The 20,387-nt window shown below is 38.2% G+C and overlaps 1 protein-coding gene across 1 annotated transcript in view; it reads right to left on the bottom strand.

The window, feature by feature from the left end:
* Window positions 1–20,387, bottom strand: part of SYTL5 (synaptotagmin-like 5) — a 227,752-nt gene that overhangs the window by 7,483 nt on the left and 199,882 nt on the right. Inside the window, exons 10-14 of the mRNA XM_011975413.1 lie at window positions 16,484–16,576; window positions 15,823–15,888; window positions 12,131–12,309; window positions 10,196–10,295; window positions 8,419–8,580 (exon numbers count right to left, since the gene is read on the bottom strand). Coding sequence (XP_011830803.1) covers window positions 8,419–8,580; window positions 10,196–10,295; window positions 12,131–12,309; window positions 15,823–15,888; window positions 16,484–16,576 — 600 coding nt within the window. The remainder of the gene's footprint in view (window positions 1–8,418; window positions 8,581–10,195; window positions 10,296–12,130; window positions 12,310–15,822; window positions 15,889–16,483; window positions 16,577–20,387) is intronic.

The following is a 20,387-nucleotide window of genomic DNA, read 5'->3' as shown; positions in this document are numbered from 1 at the left end:
TGAGGGACACATGTGGTATTAGAACTGTACCTTGACTGTGGTAGTAGATACACAAACCTATAAAGGTGATAAAATTGCATAGAACTAAATATACACACACACGTGCACACACACATACACACAAATGAGTACAAAACTGGGAATTCTGAATAAAATTGGTGGATCATATCAATGTCAATATCTTGGTTGTGGCTGGGTGTAGTGGCTCATGCCTGTAATCCCAGCACTTTGGGAGGTGTAGGTGGGAGGATCGCTTGAGCCCAGGAGTTTGAGACCAGCCTGGGCAACACAGTGAGACCCCAAGTAGCTGGGCATGGTGGCATGCACCGTAGTCCCAGCTACTTGGGAGGCTGAGGTGGGAGGATAGCTTGAGCCCAGAAATTTGAGATTATAATGAGCTATGATTTTGACACTGTACTCCAGCCTGGATGCCAGAGTGAGGCCCTGCCTTTAAAAAATTAAGCAAAACCTGGTTTGATATTATAGTACAGCTTTGCTATAGGTTACCATTGGGGAAAATCAAGTAATAAGTACATGGGATCTCTCTGTAGTATTTCTTATAACTGCATGTAGATTTACAATCATCTCAAAATATAAAGTTCAAATTAAAGAAAATCAATGTGCACATGCACCCAGAACCTCTGTTCTATAGGTCTCCCACTTGCCACTGAGTCAACTGAACTTTGAGTTCTTTCACAGGTAGAGCAGGAAAGGAAATTTTGTTAAGGTTTTCCTTTAGAGATCTGACTTCTGAGTCAAGAGCAGAGAACTGCTCTCTCAGAGAGGGCAGAATGAGAGTTCAGAAACCTAGCCCACTCATAGCTAAGCCAGAGACTGTTCAAGACTTGGCATAAATAAGCAAATAAATAGTAAAAAAAAATTAAACATACTGAGACTATTAAAAAGAAAAGGAATCCTTGCCTGACTTTCCCTTTTCTTTCCTGCTGGTGATAGTAAAACTTACTAGTAAGGGTGGGAAAAATGCTTGAAATATTTTATTCAACCTTCTTACCGGGGGCAAAAATGAGAATATATGGTAAAATAGACTATCCATCTAATATTTAATCTGATTATTTTAGATCTAGTTCCTTGTAACTGGACTCTTCTTTTTGTTTTGACAATCTCAGTAAATTTTAGTTTAGGTGAGTATCATAAGTAGAAAATAATAATGGATGTTATGACAGATTAAAGATGGTTACCACTTTTTTGGTACTGTCATCAATGAGAGATGGGGTATTTGTGACCTCTCCTTGGGTCTGAGTGGGCTCTGTGATTGCTTTGACTAGTATTATAGAATATGGCAGAAGTGACAATGTGCCAGTTTTGGGGTCCAGGTCTTAAGATCGACAGCTTCTACTTTCTTTCTTGGAATGGATATTTCTGAATGCTTCCTCTGGGAATCCATACTAAGAGAGCCCAAGCCACAGAGACAAGCCGCACGTAGGTGCTCCAGCTGGCAGGCCTAGCTGAGTTTCCAGCCAGCAGTCAACATCATGTGTAAGACATGGAAGTGAGTCAATTCGAACAATCAATGCAGTTGAGATTTTCGATGACATCAGCCTCAGTCAACCATCTGGCTGCAGTGGCACGATAAACCCTAAGTGAGAACTACCTAGATGAGCCTAGTTAACCCACAGAATCATGAGAGAGAATAAATTCTTGCTGTAAGCCACGAAGGTTTAAGGTAGTTCGGTATACAGCAATAGTTAACCAGAGCAGGCTGTGTTGGCTTTTTGAGTGAGATCTTCGGGTAGGAAAAAGTGATATGTGTAGGAATCACATACTAATATACAGTGTGCTACTAGAGATCAAAAACATGCATTATTGGGATTTACCAACATTCCATTGGTTTTTAGCTTAAAATATACTGTTGACCCCGTATAAATATAGACCTCAAGTCTTATGAAAGGAGAACACAATAATGATGAAGCTTGTAGCATTATAATCACATACAAAAAATTAAAGTGGAGAGTCATATTGCAGTCTGCACATGTCTAATGTCTTAGGGTATTTTTGATACTTATACTTTGCCAGGAAATTCCTAAGCAACACCCTCTCCTGGCATAACACCATTGTCATTATCCAACCAACTATTACTTAGAAAAAGTTAGCAGAATCCAATCATATTCAATTCAACTCTACCAACATATATGGAATGCTTACATTTTTATAAGGCACTTTGCTAAGTGCTGTGGGGACACATAAGACAGACCCTGCTTTCAATGAGTTTTCAGTCTATGTAGTAGACATATTTGCAGTAGCAGGATCTATTAATTCACACTTAGTTAACCGACTCATCGGTTTAATTAGTGTTCTTCATCCCTAGTGAATAGCAGAATCCTTCCTGCAAAGAACATGCATCTGCTCCCATCAGTTGAATTGTATGCACACTGAGAGTCAGCTGCGTTAGTTAGTCCCCCAAGCTCTTTAGGCCAGGCATATTTGTGATTGTAATTATATAGTTTAATGTCACATAAATTGATGAGTGCAAAAAACAGCTGCTACTATAACAATTCCGTTGAATACTTTAGAAGAACTAAAGATTTGAAAACAAAGTTGCTGTTGGATTATATGTGGGCTTGAATCTATGAAAGGTTAGAAAAAAATCATAAATTTTTGAGAAGAATTTGCATTTAGTTTACTTTGAAAGTATTCTTATGTTCTTGTTTCATTCGAGAAAAAAACTCAAATTTGAATCTGCTGATGATGATGCATTAGGAGGAGAATTTATGCAAGGAATATATGGCAGAATTTTACTTACTGAATGAAATTCAAACAAAATTAATTGTCTCTGTATTAGAAGACTTGCGAATGAATGTACATTTATTTGGTTTAAGTTAAAAATAAATGTTTAAGAAATGCATTGGGAAGCTATAGTAATCAAAACAGCATGGTACTGGCATAAGAACAGATACATAACACCAATGGAACAGAATAGAGAGTCCAGAAATAAATTTATGGTCAATTGATTATCAACAAAAGTGCCAAAAATACACAATGGGGAAAGGACAGTCTCTTTAGTAAACAGTGTTGGGACAACTGAACATCCACATGCAGAAGATTGAAATTGGACCCTTATCTCACACCATATACAAAAATCAACTCAAAGTGGATTAAAGACTTAAGCATGAGACCTGAAACTGTAAAACCACTAGGAAAAACATAGGGGAAAAGCTCCATAACATAGGTCTGGGAAATTTTTTTTATATGACCCTAAAAGCACAAGAAACAAAAGCAAAAATAGGCAAATAGGACTGCCTCAAACTGAACTTCTGCAGAGCAAAGAAAACAATCGACAGAGTGAATAGACAATCTGCAGAATGAGAGAAAATAGTTGCAAATCATACATCTGATATAGTTTAAGTTAAATAATTTAATATCCAAAATACATAAAGAACTCAAGCAATTCAATAGTAAGAAAACAAATAATCCAATTAAATAACGGGCAAAAGATCTTAATAGACATCTCTCAAAAGAAGACATACAAATTGCCAACAAGTGTATGACAAAATGCTCAGCATCACTAATCACCAGGGAAATGCAAATTAAAATCGCAATGAGCTATTATCTTATACCTGTTAGAATGGCTACTATCAAAAGGACTAAATACAGTGAGTGTCATAGAACCACCGTATATATGATCTAGCAATCCCACTACAGGGTATATAGCCAAATAAAATGAAATAAGTGTCTTAAAGAGATCTCTGCACTTCCATGCTCATTGCAGCATGATTCACAATAGCCAACATATAGAAACAACCTAATTGTCTATCAATGGATGAAGTGATAAAGAAAATATGGTATATATACACAATGAAATACTATTCAGCCTTAAAAAATAAAATCTTGTCATGTGCATTTGCAACAACGTGGATAAATCTGGAGGACATTATGTTAATTAAAACAAGCCAGGCACAGAAAGATGAACACTGCATGATCTCACTTATATCTAAAATAGATGTAAATCTAAAATAGTGGAATCTAAAATAGTTGAATTAATAGAAGCAGAGAGTAGAGTGGTGGTTATCAGGGGCTGGGGGTGGGCAGAACTGGGGGAGATGTTGGCCAAACAAAATAAAATGTCAGCTAGATAGGAGGAATAAATTTGAAGAATCTCTTTTACAACATGGTGACCATAGTTATTAATAATAACAATGCTTTGTATTCTTGAAAATTGCTAAGAAAGCAAATTTTATGTGTTCTGACCATAAAAAAGTATGCTATGTGAAGTAATGTATATGTTAACTAGATTGATGTAGCCATTCCGTAATATATGCATATTTAAAAACCACATTTTACATGATAACTATATACAATTTTTATGTGTTAGTTCAAAATAATTAAAAATAAAAGAAATGCATTGAGTGTGTGTGTTTGTATGTGGGTGATTTCTGTGATGTTGTCTATTAACTGACCTACTATTGGTGGTAATTTCTAGGGGAAGAGGGTTTCTACTATACAGAAAGTTCAATGTAAGATGTTTCGACTATACAGAAAGTTCAATGGTGACAGTTATTCCAACACAAGTAAAAAGAAACTATTATGGGAAGAGAGAGATTAATCCGGATTGGGAAAAACAGGTGGCTCTTGCTTGGTCCTTAAAGAATGGGAGACATGATGACAGATGAAGATGGATTGGGAAGGTTAGTCCACGTTGAGAAAGCAGTAAGAGCAAAATATGATGGGGGCTGTGTAGAATATGTTTAGGGACTGACAGAAAGTCAAATGTGATCAGGGGAGTGTGTACAGGGAGGTAGTAGCAAGGAGGATGGAAATAAGGTGTCAACTCGGGGTTTCCCAGAAGATGCTAAGGCACTAATTTAAGTTATAGTATTTTACTAGGAAGGGTACTGGGGAAGGTGGACTGAAAGTGAAGGAGGTTTAAGGATGTGATTTCAGGCAAAGTTCCATGGAGAGTAACTTTTGTTAAGTCCCATAGGGGTACTCTGGAGATGTGACAGATCACGCTTCAGAGCTGTTCTAATCAGAGGCAAGAACGTGGGAGTATTGATGCTCCTTAATCCACCAGTCATTGATCAAGAATCTGCTCACCCCCAGGAGACTTAAATACCCAGGCTATGTTGGCTTTTCTGGCCTGCAAACCAAGCCCTCTCTAGCAGCCCGAGGGCTCCCCTCCTACAATAATTGGCAGGGGTTGGCTGGTGGGAGTGAAAGCAATGGGGAGCCCTGTTTGCAAGAAAATGGGGATGTGTAGAGAACTAACATCTTTTGCTGCTACAGTAGGCTGGGCCATTCAACAGAACACTGAGTGCCAGGGTGAGGGTATTTATTCAAGCCATATCCAAAAGCAGCAGGGAACCACTGAGACTATCTGAGCAGGGATGTGAAATAAGCAGATGACACCCACTACCTTCTGCTTTCTGAAAAAAAGAGAGGTCCACTTTCCGTCGGAGCAAGGAAGAGACTCCCAGTGCATTTACACGTGTAACATGGAGTAAGGAATTACAGACAAAAGTCTGCCAAAAAAGAGAGAGAGCCTTTAATCTAGGTCTAATTCCTAAGGAACATACATTTACTCTCTGCCTGAAGGCAGAATAAGAGAATGTTTCCTTGGGAAACCACTTAAGCTTGCTGTTGATTTTCAGATGTCCCATAGCACACCTTGGGAAGGCTTGAAAGGCAATTCATACCGATAAAACCTTCTTGTCTAACTACCTGACATGCCTTTCAGAAGGATAATGATTTACAGCTAATAAATAATCCCACACCATGAAGTAAAATGGAAGTTATACTGTGAAACTACAGTATGTTTGGCATCTTGAGTCCTTTCTCTGCACCAGCCTCCTCACTGGCTTAGCACTGTAGGACCTAACCCATGCAAAGATAGATATTGAGGAACCTTCACTAACAGAGTCAATAAGCAATAAGGCACCATGCCTTTCTGGCACTCCTAGTGCAGAAGTATGTCAGTATTTCTGAATTATTAAGGATTATTAATTCTGATCCCCTATTACTAGGGAAATCAGTCCCTGTAACTCACGTTTCACCTTCTCAACTGCATAATCTACAAGAAACGTCAAGTCTCCAAGGCTGCTCATACTACATCTGCAGCTACTGGAGTGACAATTGCATTGAAATGACCAAGGCAGGAAACTGAAACTGAAGTGCCACTTTACATAGCTGGCTGATAACCAACCACACAGAGCCCAGCTCAGCCTGAGGATGAGCCACTAATGAAGCACAAGGCAGCCTATAGAGCATGCCTTTGTGCCTGTCCTCCGCGTTTTCAGAAGACATGGTATCTAAGCACGTCTGAGTCTTCAGCTTTTCTTCTATATAGAACAGAGGAAGCTGGACAGAGGAAGATGACAGAGGTTAGAGATACTAACTTCTGTTGGGTTCTTCAGAAATAGACTCGAAGGTGAAGATTTGTATGCAAGTGAATTATTAAGGAAGTTCTCTTAGAGAGACCAGTAAAGCGATATGGGAAGCAGAACAGAGACGAGTCTAACCTTGGGCAAAATTCCATGGAAGGTAGCTTCTACCTGAGGTGGTACTATACGTAACACTTTGGAGCTTTTCCCCACTTTCAGTAAGGGAAGTGGGCCTTCATACTCCCCCACCTATCAGTTATTGATGAAGGGTTGTCACGTGGCAGCGGGTACAAAAATTCCCAGGACTTCTGGCTTTCTGCCTATGTAGGCAAAAAGCTACAGTAGCCCGAGGGAAGTCTTCTAAAGAGAGTCTCAGGTGGAGGCTGTTGCGGCGAACCTCCTAACAGACATGGTTAGGAACCTAAGAGGATCTGGCAGAGGGCCCATGGTATTCCACAGTGAATGCGATCCGAACTTTTCTACCTTCAGTAGGCTCAGAAAGACTCAGAGATGCTTCCCTCTTATGATAGGCTGTGAATCACTCATCGACAATGTGGAAGTGATTACTGAGGAAAATGCTGATTTCTAAGCACAAAGGATGCCTGGGAGAGGTCTAGGAGAGCTTACATATCCTTCCAGCAAAGTCCTTCAACTATTTCCAGGAAATTGACTGGAAGGATGCTATTGTTCCCTCCTTCAGAACCAGGGTATGTTCTGATTGTCTTAAGCCACCTAATGCATCTTACCTCCCTGGCCACAGTCATTAGCTTAGAATAGGCAAATGATAGAATTATAATTAGGAGAACCAGACCCAATGCGCTGATTTGGCTGTTGGAGGAGGAGGAACTCTCTCCTCTTCTGAACAGTGTGATGCAAAGATGAAAGGCTTTCAGCCACTGTAGTCATTAGAGAGGCATGTTTGGAGCTAGTCAGGGAGGACAATACTGCATGGAACCTGAAAATGAAGCCAATGAAGTTAAAAAGAGAGACCAAGAAATTCCAAGACTTTGATAAGATTTGAACATCTGGATCAAGCCATGCCTAATCACTGCTGGCCAATAATCTCCCTTTATATTTTGAGCAGTATGAGCTGGAGTTTCTGTCAGTTGCAATACAAGGACTCCCAAGTCACATGTATACCATTTAACATTTACTGAGAGCTTACAATGTTCCAGATAAAATGCTGACAGCCATGTATACAATGTTTATTCAAGCCTCACCACAGACCTATAAGCTACATCCAATGATTATATTACAACTGAGGACACTAAGGCATAAAAAGTTAAATAATTTGCCCAAGGTCACATGGGCAGTCATGAAGCCAGGACTGAACCAAGTAAGTTTGATTTGAGTCCACTGTCTTCATCATAATGTGTTTTTGCCTTTCTGTATATAAAGAATAATCTTTGACTGCATAAATGTGACCTTTACTCACCTCTATTTTGGCTTAAAAAGTACTGTAAATGCATAGAGACTCCAGTCACTTAAAGTGAATCCAAGGCACTGCTGGTCTAGATTAGAACATGCTATACAGTGTTGGCATTTAATTATCAGCTCTAAGATTTTTTTCTGAATGTAACTCAAGGCCTGGGTCATGAATCCCAAAAGTAGGAACATAAGAAAATTAGATACTTTAGCTACTGGTTATTCCCTCGTATAAGCAAAGGCAAGATCACTCTTGCTTATGGTCTGAATGTGGAGAATGAGAAATAAAGGTAATGTTTTGAGATTGTTTATGCTGTATGAATTTGGTTTTGCCTATGTGAAAATGAAGACTCTCTAATAAGATCATATAATGTATTGCTTTCAGTTATCCAATAAGACTGTCAAATAATACACATTTTTAGCAAAAAATATATATGGTTATGTGGCTTTCATTATACAAAAGACCTATATTGACAAAGAATTTCCAAAGCGGTGGATTTACAACATTTTTATAATATTATTCCAAAATTTCCTGTACAAACTTTTTGCAGATTATCACTTGAAATTTGAAAGTCTTCGAGTTCTTTAGGCCTATGACATCAATTTCGCTCATAACTTGTATCATTGCATAACTGACTAATCTAAGAGCATTTCCTACCTTGGGTTGAAGCACAAACCACTCATCAGTTGGATTTTCAAAGTTCCATGAGTCAAAAGGAATCTCTACTTCCCCGAGGAAGCTATTACGTCCAAATCGATCATAGTGCCAGACTGACAGCTGCAGAGTTCTTGTTTCCAGCTGGGTATGGCTGATGGTGTACTGCAAATGAGATTTGCAACATTACATTCCACAAGGAGGGCTCTATCCAATTCCAGGACAGGTTGAAATTTACTTCCGACATCTTTCAGATCATATACATCAGTAACATGAACAAAACAAACCCAAAGAAAACTCTTTGTTTTTCTTTGTTTCTGCTACAATTGAAGTTCTATGCCATAAACTCATTTTGTGCCAGACTTAGCATTGAAAGATATTTGAGGTAGTATTTGAGGTAGAGGTAAACTCCAGATACTGTATACAAAATGTTAGGTGATGAAGCTTATCCTCTTTCCAGTTTTATTGGTTTTTCATTTTCCTTAATTATTTTTTCACACCTACTTTGTAAACTCAAGGTTTAATATATAAATTCTCCAACTTCTTTCTTATCTTATTCATAATGAGAATCCCCAAATCCAGAAAAGAATTGACAATGAGAAACTCGCAAACACCAAATTTTATAAAGTCCAGCCTAAGTGTAGAGGTGAAAAGGTGTACATGTATATTAAACAGAAAGAAGATGTTGCTGGGCTAGCATTTTTTTTTGGTAACAGCACTATCCAGGGCCACATGCTCACACACCCTCCAACCTTCTGCTTGTTCTATGCAACCACCATCTGGGACACACTTCAGACTGACTGACTCCTGATCTTGGATTAGTGTCTATTCTCGTTCTTGCTGTTATTGTCATAATTAACCTTGGCTCCCTGCTTCCTAAATTTACCCTCTCCCTGTATTTGGGCTCATCTTTTCAATCCTGTTATGGCCATTGAATATACCCTCTGCCTGTATTTATTCATTTGTCAGTTTGTTTTGTCTTAATATTAGCTCCTGCTTCCACACATGCTCCCACTGACACATGCAGGCTCATGGCTTTCTGTCTTTACCAATTTCCTCCTAAAATGGACTCTGCCTCCATCATTCTTGGGCAAAAGCCCATAAATTTCCATAGAATTGGCAATAATTTCTTCATTCCATTCTCCCTGGATGTTTCTTACCAGGCCAGATTGGTCCATAGCAAGGGAAGGGGTTAATTATGTGAAAGCTCATTGGAAAGAGATTCCTATTTTCTGGATCATTGAGCTGGATTGGGCTATATTTTATCTAGGCCACTTTTGTTGAGATTTCTCAAATCTGGCTCTTCATTTCCACTATTCATTAACCACATACTTATATTTAGTCAAATTCTGAAATCCTAACAACAAACAGTATAGATCTATGCTATATTAGCAGAACAATGAATGTGTGCAAAATGACTGTTAAGTAGTGTCAAAACTGTGACAAACTTCTTTTAAGGAAGTCAGAAAAAGCACTGTTTGCCCAAGGGTAAAACCGATTTTTTTGGCAAGATGCATCAGCACAGATGCAGTTTGGCTGGATCATCTCTATTCAAGGTTAAAATTCAGTAGCAGCAGAGACATAAACAGAATAAGAGTGTTTTCGTTTTCTCAAAAGATGTTAGAAAAGTCAAGGGTATTATGTTAATTTATTCAAATTCTAATTTTCTAAAACATATACAAGCCTTGACATGCAAATAAAATATTCTCTGTAGTTACTTTTAAACCACTGAAGTTGTGAACAGTATCACATGAGTTACTATGAGACCATATTTATTTACCTTTAGTGTTTCATTGAATTCTGGATTGGTGCCTGTTCTGATTTTGGTCTTACGCTTGTTGTTCCGGGACTTGTCAGGAAGAAGGTATGACTTGACATAACTATAGGTAAGAAAATATAAATGTAATTATTGTGAAACATCTATTTGCAAGAAATGTTCAAAGACTTCATTGTGAATAAAAGGGGCAAAGGGCCAGTGTGCATGAGAGGAAATACCAAAGAGAATTTTGTCTATATGAGAGGATACCTTAAAATGAGAACCCTGGGCCTTCCATAAGAGAGAAGTGGTAAAGTATAATGATAAAAGAGTGTGGGTTCTGGAGTCAAGCCACCTGGTTTTGAGTCACTCCATGCCTCAGAGGTTTTGGTGACCTCAAGAATTTACTAAATAACCACTCTGTGCCTCAGTTTCTTCATCTGTAAAACTGGGAAAATAACAGTGTCTAACTGATGGCCTTCTGTGGATTAAATTAGTTGACATATCCAGGGAGCTACCGTATTGTACTACTCAACAAATATAATACATTATTAATGTTAACGGTCTCACAAACTTTTCTGGGATTAGATGCTTCTTTCTCTATTCCTAGTCTTGCCCTCTGATGTCAGAAAGTGGGGTCAATGGTAATGGGTGAGTGAAAGAAAATAGTGAAAGAGACAAAATAAACAACGACAACCTGAAGTAGTGATAGCAATTCTACCCAACACTTTAGCTTGAGCTATCTCAAGAGCCTCTTGAAGCAGGGTACCAGAGCAAACTCAGAAATGTACAAGATGTGTACGAGGTTGAAATGTATAAGATGCTACCAGAGTTCTACAGAATACCTGTTGAGTTTTAGAACACCCCTTTCCAAGCTAGTCAAAATAATTACATGGGTCCTGTAGCCTTCTGAAATTTAGTTGAGGAGGCAGGTGGACCAATCTGTAGTCAGAATCCACTCATTTGTCTATCTCAGGGTATTTGGAACCAGGTTCACTGAGTTATTTATTGGACCTAGGTCATCTACTGTGCAGAAAAGGGTTAACATAGTGGGCCTGAGACTATCATTCTTCTAAATGCCTGCTTGCAAATATGGCCCTTGGGTGGCACCTGGCAACTTGGATTTCAGGAGGATTCCCGCCATTCCCAGAACGGATAAAAGTGGCTCGTTGTTCCTAAATTGTTTGTACAAAGAAAATGGCTTATGCTGAACAGGTTCTTTCCTTCTGAGAGACTGGAAATTGGTATGTGACCAGTTGAATTTCTAACAAGCTTCCTTGGTAGACAACACTTCACAAGTGTTGTCAGAACTCATCGCCGGAGGAATTAAATGCATCCTATGTGACTCCACTGGGAAAGGACCCTTGCAAAGCTTGAGCCTGATCTCCCCTGGACTTTGCCCCATGTGCCTCTTTGCTGATTATAACTGCATGCAGAGTCCTGAGTCCTCCTAGTGAATCACTGAACCTGGCAGTGGTCTTGAGGACCCCTGACACACCTTTATATCTAGCTTCTCTCCAATGTGCTATGGTCCATACCTGCCCTCCCAGGCTGATCTCTAGAATCCTGAGAGCCTCATAATTGCCTTTTTGAGTTGTTTAATTGGGTAACAGCTTGGTAATTTTCTCTGGAGGATTTCCCAGAACAAAAATTGACAAGATGCTTTTGTATATCCTGGGTGTGCCAACATGTCAGCATTCTACTTCGAAGAGCTGCCTCTGTGTAAATTTCAAATATGTCAATCCGGAATTATGTTTTAAAAATCAGCTAATCAAGGACACAACCAGCATACATGTGCTTCAGAGAATATCCAGAAGTGTGGTATAGGAGGAACGTGACAATCAACTCTCTGAGAAGACTGAATCAAGAAGAATGCTAAGACTCTTTTGAAAAGGAAACATACATACAGACAAAAAAGGCAGTGATTGAAATAGTCTGAGGATCATGCTATGTGCTTACGCATCTGTCCTCTGTTTCTTTTCATCTCCTATGGCCAGATTTCTGCAATTCTTGACCAAAATGTAGAGCCCACCAGTTTTGTAGCAGTAGCTGATATGGAGAAGGATTTCACCACTGACTTTCACGTTGCCATAGTCTCCGGTTTCACTGTAAACACTCATCATGCTGTTAAGACTGGTCTGAAATAAACAAGATGGAAAAAGGCATCTAGTGTCATTCTAATGATCTCTTCACAGAATCAACCGACTTCATTCAATTATAGTTCCTGTTCTTTCTAATGAGCACGGAAGTCTAGGGTGAGGAAAGAAAACAAGAGTCACTTGTTTGGCTGGTATTGTATAAAATCCCAGCTGGAGAAAAGACAACAGAGCTAGTACCGTCAGGAAAAAAAGGTAGAAAACTTGCTTAGAGGGGAAGCATTTCCTTCTTGGGTTAGAGAATACCCTTTGCTTACTCACTTCTACTAATGAATACAGGGTAATTGAGGCATTTCAAATCTCACTTCTCTTCCATCCCTGCAGCTTTCTCCATTTTCACTGGTAGACTCAAGTTCAATCTACTACAAGGTGTAGAATACATTGACCGGGACAAAGAATAGCTTATCTCATATTCTGTGCTACCAGGAGCCACATACTGCTTTCTTTGACACCTACAGGGGGCATCCCATCAGTCTCTGGGGAGCCATAACTGCAGCTTTAACAAGGGCATGCCAGAAGAACACCACATACCCACAGCTTCCACGATTTCCCTCCACTGAGTAGCTAGCTGTGTGGCTACACGAGTACTATGAGACCATGGCTTTGTAAATCTGTATAAAGCAGCAGCCCACAAAATATACCACTACACAATAAAATCACACACCAACCAATCAGGAAAAAAGTTTTTTAAAAAAGTCCAAATCTACCAGAATGAATGAGGCTTTCGACAAGACACTAATGACATGAGACAGCTTTTAATGTACAGTAGTCCCCCTTACCCACAGTTTCACTTTCCGTAGTTTCAGCTACCCATGGTCAACTGCGGTTCAAAAATATTAAATGGAAAACTCCAGAAACAAATAATTCATAAGTTTTAAATTGTATGCTGTTTTGAATATGTGAAAGGAAAATATCTTGGGCACCCAAAATCACAAAGCTAAAGGGAAAAGTCAAGCTGGGAACTGCTTAGAGCAAACCTGCTTCCCATACTATTCAAAGTCACCCCTCTGCTCACTGACATAAATGCATATCTAAGTGCCTCCTTTGGAAAGGCTAATAAGAAACGCAAAATAATGCAACTATTTGTCTCTTATCTACGTATGACCTGGAAGCCCCCTCCCCACTTGGAGTTGTCACGCCCTTCCGGACCCAACCAGTGTTCATCTTACATATGTTGATTGATGTCTTATGTCTCCCTAAAATGTATAAAACCAAACTGTGCTCTGAGCACCTTGGGCACATGTTGTCAGGACCTCCTGAGACTGTGTCAGGGGTGCTGGTCCTCAACCTTGGCAAAATAAACTTTCTAAATTAACTGAGACCTGCCTCAGATTTTCAGGGTTCACAAGTAGCATGATGAACTCTCACATCATACTGCTGCATCCCACCACCCTGGATGTGAAGCCTCTCTTTGTCCAGTTGGAGCCACACTGTAGATGATACTTGCCCATTAGTCACTTAGCTGTCTCAGTTATCAGATTGACTGTCCTGCTATCACAGCGCTTGTGTTCAACTCATTCTTATTTTACTTAATAATGACTCCAAAGTGTTAAGAGTAATGATGGTAGTAATTTATATACGTCAAAGAGAAGCCAAAAGTGCTTTCTTTAAGTGAAGATGTGACCTTGGTGCTTCTTGGCTAGGGTTTGGTACTATGCGAGGTTTCAGGCATCCACTGGGGTGGGTGGAATGTATCATCTGTGGATAAAGGTGACTACTGTAAATGTAATAAAATTACGCTTTGGCACTAGAAGTGAAAACTGTGTATCTTAGTAACTGTCACAAAAGACCACCTGGAGGTATTTCACGGCTGACCCAATAGTTTCAAAACCACTTTTCTGTGAACCACTGGGAAGTCAAGACTACAGTAAGTACACAGGGACCTTAGACTGTCCTCTTTTTTGTACTTTGCTTTTGGTAAAAGCCATTATATCCCACCAATTTCTGGGAGTAGAGACTGACCAAAGAACAGGATGTGGGTGATGTGGTCACATGTCTTCTAAGCTTCTTCACGGGCAAGAGCAGACCAATAATTCCATAATTATTTGGAAATTAGAGCTTAAAGAAAGTCAGTGAGTGACCTAATCTGTTTTTCTTATTCCTAAAACAAAGCAACAGAATTTTCATGTTTAGCAGGTGGCTTTGAGCAGTGCTTTTCAAACTTTAATTGCATAGAAATCACCCAGATACCTTTTTAAACTGAAAATGCTTCTCTCTTCAGTCTGGGGTGAGGTCTGAGATTTGACTGTTCTAACAAACTCCTAGGCCTGCAGTTCCCAAACTGTGTATCGAGGTACCACAGAGCACCACAGCAAACTCACAGGGGAATCACAGAAAGATTTTAAATTCTCAAGGGAAACACAACAACACCTATCAGACACCATGTAAGCTACTAACTAGTAATTCACAGTGTCAACATTAAGCCACGCTTTATTCTTTTCAATGAACTCCTAGTTGTTTGAAGCTGAGTTTTTGGCAGTTGCTGCAACAAAAAGCAAGTATTGCACAAAAATGAATATGAAATGGGAAATGAAAGTAGTGATGTCCAATCAGATTCCAAGATTTGGTAACTGTGTAGTGCTCAATAGGCACATATATCCTATTAGTGGTAAGTAATAGGTGCTATTTAAGGATGAAATAAAAATACTATTTTTCTTTCCATTTACTTGTAGCATTTTTTTCAAATGGCTAGTTAGTTGTTAGGATGCAGTGCTTATTAAATTGTTTGGGTCTAACTACTTAATAAATGGACTAGTCAGGTGCTACTTTTAGTGTAGGAGTGCCAGGAAAGAATTACTGAGACACTAGGGGCTTTTTGAACTGAGAAAGTTTTGGGGTATCTGTTCCAAGTGATGCAATGTGCTGGTCCATGGAGATTTGAGTAGCAAAGGTTTCAAGAATAAGCCCCAACCTCCTCGTGTTACAAATGAGAAAATTCTGGCTCACAAAAATTGTTGGTAAGGCCAAGAAATAAAGCAAGATCTCCAGGTTTCTAGTCTGAGGACTGCCCCACCATACCTGATTACCTCCCTGTATCACTGATTTGTGTCTATACCACATCTCTGTAGCCACATTTTCAAAGAAAATCCTCCGTAAGCAGAGGGCCCCTATGGATAGAAGGAAATTTAGGAACCCGCAAATACGGAGGCTTGTGAGAAATTAAGACAGCTATGGCAATTTTACTACTAACTAAACCATATGCTCTTAACCAAGCTAAGGCTGTGATTTAAAATAGATGCTTACTTCAAAGGTTTTGTTGACAATACATCATTTTAGACCATGTGTCTTTTGAGTGGTGTTCGGATTCCAATGTTTAATGAATCGGAATACTTGGGTTCTGATAACTTCATCAATCTTTTAAAAGATAACCTCTGGTTAATTGTATATAAGTCCGAAAAAGATAAATATGGGACAAATTGCTTAATCATAGTTCCCAGGCCATGAAATTTGTGAAGTATGGTTGGAAAGAACAAAAAGGAAAGGTTGAAAACTCACAGTGTCTGAGTCAGCATCAGGCACATTTAGGTAGGTCCACTTCCTGTCAGAACCTGCTTGAGAATTCTTTAGAGAAGTCATCCAAAGATCAAAAGAAAAAAAGCATCAGAGCAACAGAAATCAGAGGAGCCAAGAAAAAGACTTACAGACACACAGTTAGATACAAGGACACAGGGCCTTCCTCTCAGAAAAGGCCTTGAACACTAACATAAGAAAGGACTTTATTTTGTGGGCGGTGGGAAGCTATTGACGGGTTTTGAGTAGCGGACAGACCTGATTGGGCACGTGTTTTAGGAAAATGACTGGCAGCAGTCTGGAGGACAGTTGGGGAGTTTAGAGAATGGTGTCAGGGAAATGTGTCAGCAGATAATTGAAAAATAATTTATAGGCTTGAGCTGACTGAGCCTGAACTAGGGAGTGAGGAGATTTTTAAAACTTGGGTGAGGACTGTGGAAGAAGGAAGAAATCAGGAGCCTGAGAAAAAACTGAGACCAAATTAGACTGAAAGGTACTCTGTGGGCAAAGGGCAAGCAGGATCTTACAATGACTTTTAACTCGTTATCACGTATTGTTCTAAGAACATTTATATCTCCTTTGGAAATGCACAGCAAATCAAAAAGAGAGAAAAGAAACTTTCCGCATGTCCTAGTGAACTGCTTACAGTTGATAGGCCACTTGCCAGACTGTGCGTGTTTGTAGATAACTGCGAGGACACTAAGGCATCAATGCTTTCTTCAGTCTCTTCCAAGGAGTCCTAAAAAAGAAGGGGAAAAATCAGTGGGTTGGTTTATTTGTTTTTCTAGAATGTCTTTTCACTGGAAAAACCACTTTCTTTCATAAATCTTTGAGAATCAGATAAAAATATCTAGAAATCACTCCGTTCCTAGGTTTTCCTCTTTTTCTCTCCAGTCCATCTGAATTATACCATCGGAGAAGCGGGCAGGGATAGTGGGTGGAGAGTGGGGTCTCCTTTCTAATGGTGCTTACTTTATGGAAAGAACATGAAATTTGGAATCATACAGACCTGGGTTCAATTCCTACCTGTAAGGTGATTCATGTTGGGCAATGTACTTACGTGACTTTAAAATTAAAAAAAAAAAAAATTGTGTGCACGTGCACACACACACACACACACGCTCTGCCAAGGTGGTAAAGTATATCTCAAAAATCTTTCCACTAGGTGAACTAGATACTGGACTCTCATCTCAAATCCCGGATTCTACTTTTCCTTTCCCGTTTCTTTTTCTCCTTCATGATAAAGTGGCTTTTTTTTTTTTGCCTACTTATTTAAGCGATATATTTTCCTAGTAAAAACATTTTAAGCAATATAAATAAATGGAAATTAAAAACTTAGGTCTCTCATTAACATATTAATGATCAATTCCAATATTTTTGATTATATGATCACATATATATATACACACATACACATATACACATAGATAGATTATATCATGCATACTGCTTTTTATTATGGGCACTTTTTTTTTTTTTTTGCTTCTCCTCTCCTCCTTCCCCTCCTTTCACACCAGGCGAAATTAATATTTGGCATCCTGCTGCACATATTACATTCCATATCTTTCTCCTTGTTTATGTGAAAAATCATATAAAAACATACACACACAAATCTAAGTATACATTCATGGGAATTTTTTTAACTATTGTTTTACAAATCAGGATTATGATGTACACTTCTGGGCTTGCTTTAAAAAAGTGTTTATTATACGATGCAGCATATTAAAAAGTACATAAAACATAGATGTATAGTATAATAACAACATCAAATGATCAGGCAGAAGCTCCCTGTATATCCTGTCCATATCACAAGCCCCTTCTCCCCCAGGGAATAATTAGTATTTTAACTCTTACGGTTAACCACATCCTTGCTTTTATTTATAGTTTAACTGCATAAGCATATACTCTGAAACAAAAAGATTTCATTTTGCCTGTTTTTGAACTTCGTGTAAATGCAATTAAATGCTACACATTCCTTTGCATTTTGCTTTTTTTGCTTCATATTGCCTTAAAATTCATCAAAATTGTGGCATATTTTTGCAGCCCATTCATTTTTATTATCATTTAATATTCCATTGTATGATATCCAAAACTTTATCCATTCTCTTGTTGCTGAATATTTGGGTTATTTTCAGATTTTTTTCTATTGTGACCAACACTGATATGTATATTCTGTGAATATGTACCCTGGCGCATATACACACAACACAGTATATATATTCACACACTTGAATATATACCAGTGAGAGGAATTGTCAAGTCATGGGGTGAGCATGTCTCCACATGCTTATCTACATCATTTTAAAGATAATGTCAAATTTTCAGAAGTAGTTATACCAATTTACAGTCTAATCAGTAGTGTATGAGAGTTCCTGTTGCTCCACATCCTTGCCTGGAAACAGACGGTATTGTTAGATTTTTTTTCATTTTTGCCAATCCAGTAGATGTTTACGGTCTTCATGATTTTAATTTCCATTTCTCTTTTACTAAGTTGAATACTATTTTGTGATAGTTGGCCAACTGGATTTCCTGTTTTGTGAAATACTTGTTCAAAAATTGCTTATTTTTATATTGGTTTATGGTAAGTTGTCACTTAACGGCATCCATAGGTTCTTGAAAACTGCAACTTTAAGTGAAAGGATGTGCAGCAGGTCCTCAAATAATGTCATTTCATTAAAACATTGATGAGGGAAAAAAAGGTTTTGTTATACATCATTTTGCTGAAAGTGGCAGTTTCCAAGAATCTGTTGATGACGTTAAATGAGAACTTATTGTAGTTGCCTTTTTCTCACTGATGATCCCACAAGATGAGTTGGAATATCTTGTAGAATAGCATCTTGTAAGAAAGGGCTGGCTTCATGGATGAATTCTTCTGAACATTTGAGGAAGAATTAACGCCAATTCCTGTCAAATTCTTCCAAAAATTGAAGACGAGGGAACACTTCCAAACTAATTTTATGAAACCAGCACTACCCTGATAGCAAAGTCAGACAAGGATACTACAAAAAAAAAAAAAAAAAAAAAAAAGGGACAATTGCAGGCCAATATCTCTGATAAACCATAGATGCAAAAATCCTCATCAAAATGCTAGCAAACTGAATTCAGCAGCACATGAAAAAGCTCATTCAACCTGACTAAGTGGGATTTATCCTTGGAATGCAATGATGGTTTAACATAAACAAATCAATAGCTGTGATAAACTGCATTAACAGAATGAAGGATAAAACCCATATGATCATCTCAATAGATGCAGAAAAGGCACTTGACAAAATCAACATCTCTTCGTACTAAAAACTCAACAAATTAGATAAAGAAAAAATTTACCTCAACATAAAATCATACAGGGCAAGCTCTTAGCTAGCATTATACCCAACATTGAAAAGCTAAAAACATTTCCTCTAAGATCAGAAAAAATACAGTATGCCCACTCTTACCAACTCTACTCCATATAGTGCTGGATGTCCTAGCCAGAGCAATCAAACAGGGAAAAGAAATAAAAGGTATCTAAATTGGAAAGGAAGAAATAAAATTGTCTGTTTGCAGATGACATGATTTTATATATAGAACACCCTAAAAACTTCAGCAAAAAGCTGCCAAAACTAATAAGCTCTTTAATTCTGAAAACATGTATCCCTATTATTTTTTCAAATTGTCCCTTTTCTATATTTTTATGTTTTGCTCTTTCTCGGTGTACAATTACCCAGTGATCATCACATAAAGTACCAGTCTTCGTATTTCTTTACTTTCTTTTTAAAAGTGGATATTAAAAAATTCAAACATTCACAAAATAGAAAGAATAGCATAATGAACCCTTATAACTGATTACCCAGTTTTAACAATGATCACTTTTCCAGCTATTTTCATTGCTGCTTATTTTTTCTCCCACAACTTTATTGAGGTATGACTTGCATACCATAAAATTTACCTATTGTATGTATGCAATTCAGTGATTTTTAGCAAATTTAGAGTTGAGCAAACATCAACATAATCCAGTTTTAGTATATCATCAATCCAATAAGTTACCCCATGCCTGTTTGCAGTCAGTCCCTACTTCTTCAGTCCCTGGCAACCATTACACTGCTTTAATCTCCCCATCAATTTTCCTTTCATTGGCATTTCATATAAATATAATTATATGATATATAGTTTCACCTGGTTTCTTTCACTTAGCATAATATTTTCAAGGTTCATCCATGTTGTAGTATGTGTCAGTACTTCATTTCTTTTTACTTCTGAATAATATATCATTGTATTCCATCTATTCACCAGAGAGTATTATTTTCACTTTTTGTTTATTACGAATAATGCTGCTATAACCACTCGTGTGTAAGTCTTTATGTGGATATACGTTTTCATTTCTCTTGGGTAGATACCTAGGATCAGAATTGCTATGTCATGCAGTAAATTTATGTTTAATTTTTAAAGAAATTGTGAAACTCTTTTACGGAATGGCTGTAGGTAGCATTTTGCATTACCACTAGCAATGTAGGGGGGTTCCAATTTCTCTGCATCCTCATTGACACTTATTATTATGTCTTTTTAATCACATT

This window comes from Mandrillus leucophaeus, unplaced genomic scaffold, assembly GCF_000951045.1.
Source record: "Mandrillus leucophaeus isolate KB7577 unplaced genomic scaffold, Mleu.le_1.0 Scaffold1553, whole genome shotgun sequence".
Lineage (NCBI taxonomy): Eukaryota > Metazoa > Chordata > Mammalia > Primates > Cercopithecidae > Mandrillus > Mandrillus leucophaeus.
Note: the sequence above shows the minus strand (reverse complement) of the source record. Positions and strands in the feature narration are given on the sequence as shown.